Below are 6,000 nucleotides of genomic sequence, written 5' to 3' on the forward strand. Positions count from 1 at the left end.
ATGATAATAATAATAATAATAATTACATAAAAGTACAAAACACAATAAAAATGAATTGACCATTTTCACTATGGAGAAACTAATAAAATGAAGTTGAAACATTCCATGGTGAAAAAAGTTGACTAGCAATTAAGTTTGAAATACGCGGGTACTTAGAAAGTAGTTATGCATTTTGATTTGCGAATAGTCAATTACATACGAGTAATAATACATAAGTTATTGGTTGACTATGTTCTCATTGATCATTGTATATATAAATACTCATGGATACACTATAGTATATTCCATCGTCCTCACTTGAGCTTTAAGAAGATAGTGATGACCACCATGAAATTTGCTTTCTATTTCCTAACTCTTTGTGCCATTCTTGAAGCTTATTATGCTAGACCTTTACATGGTATATATTTAACCACTTAATTACCTTACTTTTCACATCATGTATATACCTTCTATATCTATTCTACTTTATTGGCAATTGCATTTACTACTTAATTGTTAAAGGTATATATCTTAAGTTCTTAACAAAAGGCTTTCATTTGCAGATGTATCTATACAACCATCCTTGAAAGTAGCCAAGGTAATTCAGATGGTGGTAACCCAAGAAGAAGTAGCCTTATCATCATCATCATCTCGTTTGTCACATGACCATACTAATTTTGGCCGAGTCGCAAAATCACCACCACCACCAAAAGTAGCACCATCTAAAGGTCAGGATACTTATGGGCGAGTCGCAAAAGCACCACCGCCACCAAAAGTAGCACCCTCAAAAGGCCAGGATACTTATGGCCGAGTCGCAAAAGCCCCACCACCCCCTAAAGAAGCACCCTCTAAAGGCCAGGATACTTATGGTCGAGTCGTCAAAGCACCACCACCACCAAAAGTAGCACCATCTAAAGGCCAAGATACTTTAGGTCGAGTTGCAAAAGCACCACCACCACCACCGACAGTAGCACCTTCTAGAGGCCAGGATACTTACGGTCGAGATAACCCAAAAGCCCCACCATCACCATCAGTAGCACCAGCACGGGGTCAAACGACTTATGGCAGAGATAAGTCAATAAGTCCGCCAGTGAATTCGTCGTATACTAATGATGTTAAAATGTTATCAAATGAAGATGGTTGGTACTCCATTGCATCTTTGTGGCTGCCATCTTATGTCATTAGAGTATTCAGGGACTAATTATGAAGATCCAAGACTACAACCTTTTACGTACCGCTCAAAAATATTAATTATTGTTACTGTTGGAAAAAAAAAAATAGATATCTGACTAATTATGTAGGTCTAATAAAATAGATGCTATACATCTTATTTGATCCTATTGATATGAAATCAAAAAGTGATGTTTATACAATGTTAATTTGATGCATGCATATAAATGAGTTCAAAATTAACATCTATACAGAATTTTCTCCGATATTCCATCATTGAAAAATGAATGAAGTTTTTCAGTTTGACTGTTTAGCCATTTTTAATTAAGTCCAGTATGGATATATGTTTAAACTTACGAATTTACGATAAGTCAATACATTGTTTGGGATATATATATATAGCAACAAACAAAGTTTAGTTGGATCTTGATCGTAAGTACGTAGTACTGTCTTTTTCTCTTACACAATTATATGCCCGAGTCCAAAATGAATTGCTAGCCGTGTATCATATATGTTAGGCGTAGAATCAATTTACTTGTGAATGGTTTGACGTACAGTTAATTATATGTTTAAGCTCTAAAGGGCCACATGTGTGAAATAAAGGAATAGCTTCAATTCGGATGAAGTGAGTCAAATGGGTTAAAAGGTCAACTCGGTTGCAAATGTGACAAACAGAATAAGTATATTCTATCAGAGTTCATCTATATGTTTATGACGCTATGTAAAGAAGTCTAAAATTTGAGATAAAACAACTAATAATGTTTGATAATTAGTCTCTCCATCCCTACTTAGTTGTTACTTTTAAAATATTTTTCTCCAACTTTGACGATAAATATTTTTGTTTGTATTTTATAATATTTAAAAGTTAAAAAGTTAATTTGTTAAATCAAGTTAATTTATTTATTTATTTTATATTTAAGTGTTATAAAATATAAACAAATATATTCGAGTTCAAAGTTGTGACAAAAAGACTTTAAAAGTCAACAGTGAACAACTAAAATGAGACGAAAAGAGTAGTTTTTTATATGGTTCAATTAATATGACTTGATATCTGCTCTAACATGGATGTAAGGGAACCTAGTCGAACTTTAGAGAAGAGCTTCCTGATCTGGTCAATGACTCGCAAATTAGCGGTATATATGAGTAAAAGTTCAAGACAAGGATGCATAGCGATGTATCTCTCTTGACATATTAGCCGAGTTGGGAAAGAGAACTTTTTATCGGGGATATTGATTTTAGTGCGCATTAAATAAACTCCAAGTTTTTCAAAATAAAAAAAAATAGTATTTATAATTCATTTTAGGGATTTGCTAACTAGTGCACCTAGTGCACTAGTTAAGAAACATTTAATAAAGCATTTAATGAAGTCCAACTTTCCTAAAATATGAAAATATGTATTAATTGTTTATTTAAAAATAAAAATTGTTAGGTTGAATTAATACACATTAAATATAATTTTTGATTAATAAGGAAACAACAAGTTTATTAAATGCTTCTTAATTAATGCACTAGGGGCACTAGTTAGCAAATCCCTTCATTTTAATATGATAAACTTGATTTAATAATAATTAAATGTATTTTTAAATTAAATTAATAATTAACATTAATTATATTTTTTGATTATTTAAGAAACTTGAAGTTTATTTTATTAATCGATCTCATAACCAATGGCACAATGCCAAGTTAGTAGTAAATCCTTTTTAATTTAAGCAGATGACATCGTTTTCATTCATTGCTTTAATGCTTGATCAGTTTAATTATAACAATTATTGTTATGGTAATGTCATTAAAATTATTTATTTATCTTTCAGCTGGTAAGATAGTAACAACTAACAAACATCTCGAGCTTGAACAATCCTTTTTTTTTTATAAGTTAGTAGATTGATGATAATTAACTAAATATATATGTTGGGATTAGTTATCGTAAAATAAATATTAATTAAGGTTATATATAACTAATATAAGATAAAATATTGATTCTCAAGGATTAATTAAACATAAGTATATATAGATGCACGATAATTTTATGATTCGGAATAATTTTTAGTGAAGGAAAAAAAATTATTCTATTTGTTTTATCTTTATATCTATTTCATTATTTCATTTTTAACTATAATCCGTATCTATATATATATATATATATATATATTTATCTAATATGGTGAAATGTAGCTTCACTCCATGAACAAAACATGCTTTAATGGTTCACGGGGGTATATGTCCGTGTATGACCTAAACAAATTGCACTTATTTATATGACACTATATGATAAGTTGCAATCACCTTTAACCGTAAATTATATGGCTTCTTACTTTATTTGATTTCTATAACTATATATTTTTGTGTATTACCTTTTTGTTCCATTATCTTATTAATATACATAAAGCACAATAAAAATGAATGACCATTTTCATAGTGGAGTTACTAATAAAGTGAAGTTGATGGAATGCATATCACTTTGGCGAAGAAGACATGCATCGGTAGTTATTTTTTTCACCTTATGGAAGTACGGAAACGAGCACGTGTTTTTATGATACTAACCAGAGTAAAATCAAACTATAGAATTAATTTATATTGGTCTGAAATTTCTAATTATCTTTAAAACTATATAAATACATAAAAATAGTACTACAAATATAAAGTTTTATTGATATTGTGAGGTTGGCATGACCACCCTTGACCATCATATAACTCCGTCACCGATGATGGTAATTGTGTGGAATTTGATTTCAATGTATCTCAAGTATTTTTTTTCCCCTTAAGTTTATGGATTTTGAGTAGATGCATGGGTATATATATATTGCGGGACTAGTGATTAAAAACATTCTCCTTATCATGTAACTTGATTGTATTTTTGATCTCGAGCTGAATCATTTTCAACCCGTTGGAACTTTTTTTATTTAATAAACTTCCATTCAAAATAGTAATAGTAATAAAAATAAAGTAAAATGAAGTTGAAACATTCCATTGTATGCGGTTTGAACATGACTGCCAATACACGCGGGTACTTAAAGTGGGCGTTTTGATTTTCGTATAGTCAATTAACTTAGTTGACAATATTCTCATTGATCATTGCATGATGCATATATATATATAATAGTTATGGATGCACTACTCTAGTGTATTCCATCCTCACTTGAGCTTAAAGAAGAGAGCGATTATCACCACCATGAAATTTGCCTTCTTTTTTCTAACTCTTTGTGCTATTCTTGAAGCTTATTATGCTAGACATTTACAAGGTAGTACTTAAACACTTAATCTACTTTTTAGATAGTGTCAATACCTTCTATATCTATTATAGTTAATTAATTGGCAATTAAGCATTTTCGAAAAGGTAAATCTTAACAAATGGCTTTTATTTGCAGATGTAACTATACTACAATCATTTAAGGTACCCAAGGTAATTCAAATGGTGGTAACCCCAGAAGGAGCACTCTTATCACCATCATCTACTTTGTCAAATGACCATACTACTTATGGTCGAGTCGCAAAAGCACCACCACCGCCTGAATTAGCACCCTCTAAAGGCCATGATACTTATGGTCGAGGCGCAAAAGCACCACCACCACCACCAAAAGTAGCACCCTCTAAAGGCCAAGATACTTATGGCCGAGATAACCCAAAAGCACCACCACCGCCAAAAGTAGCACCTTCCAAAGGCCAGGATACCTATGGTCGAGTCGCAAAAGCACCACCACCACCAAAAGTAGCACCCTCTAAAGGCCAAGATACTTACGGCCGAGATAACCCAAAAGCACCACCACCACCAAAAGTAGCACCCTCTAAAGGCCAAGATACTTACGGCCGAGATAACCCAAAAGCACCACCACCACCAAAAGTAGCACCCTCTAAAGGCCAAGATACTTACGGCCGAGATAACCCAAAAGCACCACCACCGCCAAAAGTAGCACCCTCTAAAGGCCAAGATACTTACGGCCGAGATAACCCAAAAACACCACCACCACCAAAAGTAGCACCCTCTAAAGGCCAAGATACTTATGGCCGAGATAACCCAAAAGCACCACCGTTAATGGCACAGCCACTAGTTCATAATATTTACAATGGACACGGCTTGAAGGAATCAGATGATGCGCCCTCTCAAGGCCAGGCAACTTACGATCAAGATACCCCAAAAGCAACAACATCATCATCAGTTACACAAGCACAAATCCACGTTGCTTATAATGAACACAACATAAAGGGATCAAATGATGAACCTTCTCAAGGCCAGAATACTTATGGCCGAGATGACCCAAAAACACCACCATCACCATCAGTAGCACCAGCACGGGGTCAAACGACTTATGGAAGATATAAGCCAATAAGTCTGCCAGTAGATTCGTCATATACTAAAGTGTTATCAAATGAAGATGGTTGGTACTCCATTGCATCTTTGTGGCTGCCATCTTATGTCATTAGAGTATTTTGGGACTTATGAAGATGAAGACTACTAAATTTTAGAGTATTTAACACCACTACTATCAAATGTAGCACCCTCAAATTACCTGGGTCTAATAAGATAGATGTTATACATCTTTTTTAATCCTACTCATGTAAAATTAGAAGTAATGCTGTTTATTCGATGTTAAGTTACGTTGATAGCCTACAACTGAGGACAAAAAACTGTCTATCAGATTAATACTTTCAAAGTATAGTACGTAATCAGATGTAATGGCCAATATTCTTGCTAATACTCTATTCATCTCATTAGAAGTGTACGTCATAAACATTTTCAAAATCTAATTTTTCTCGTTTTGACCTTAAACAAGTTTATGTTACTAATGTTACGTGTTAAATAATACAATAATATTTAATGAAAGTTACTTTTATTAATTGTGTTCTATAGGTGTT

General features: G+C 32.8%; 1 protein-coding gene across 2 annotated transcripts; it reads left to right on the forward strand.

Annotated features, from left to right (window-relative positions):
- Positions 1–307: 307 nt before the first annotated feature.
- LOC122607126 (extensin-like) lies at positions 308–5,755 on the forward strand. Of its 2 annotated transcripts, XM_043780045.1 has the most exons (3): positions 308–397; positions 543–995; positions 4,710–5,755. In XM_043780045.1, the coding sequence occupies exons 1-3, from the start codon at positions 319–321 to the stop codon at positions 5,585–5,587; spliced, it is 1,410 nt and encodes a 469-aa protein (XP_043635980.1). In that variant the 5' UTR covers positions 308–318; the 3' UTR covers positions 5,588–5,755. The 2 variants fall into 2 exon arrangements, with proteins under 2 accessions (XP_043635980.1, XP_043635981.1); XM_043780046.1 differs by lacking the exons at positions 308–397; positions 543–995 and adding an exon at positions 4,273–4,388 and having other exon boundaries at positions 4,515–5,755.
- The last annotated feature ends 245 nt before the right edge of the window (positions 5,756–6,000 follow it).

Source organism: Erigeron canadensis, chromosome 7, assembly GCF_010389155.1.
Source record: "Erigeron canadensis isolate Cc75 chromosome 7, C_canadensis_v1, whole genome shotgun sequence".
In the NCBI taxonomy this organism is placed as follows: Eukaryota; Viridiplantae; Streptophyta; class Magnoliopsida; order Asterales; family Asteraceae; genus Erigeron; species Erigeron canadensis.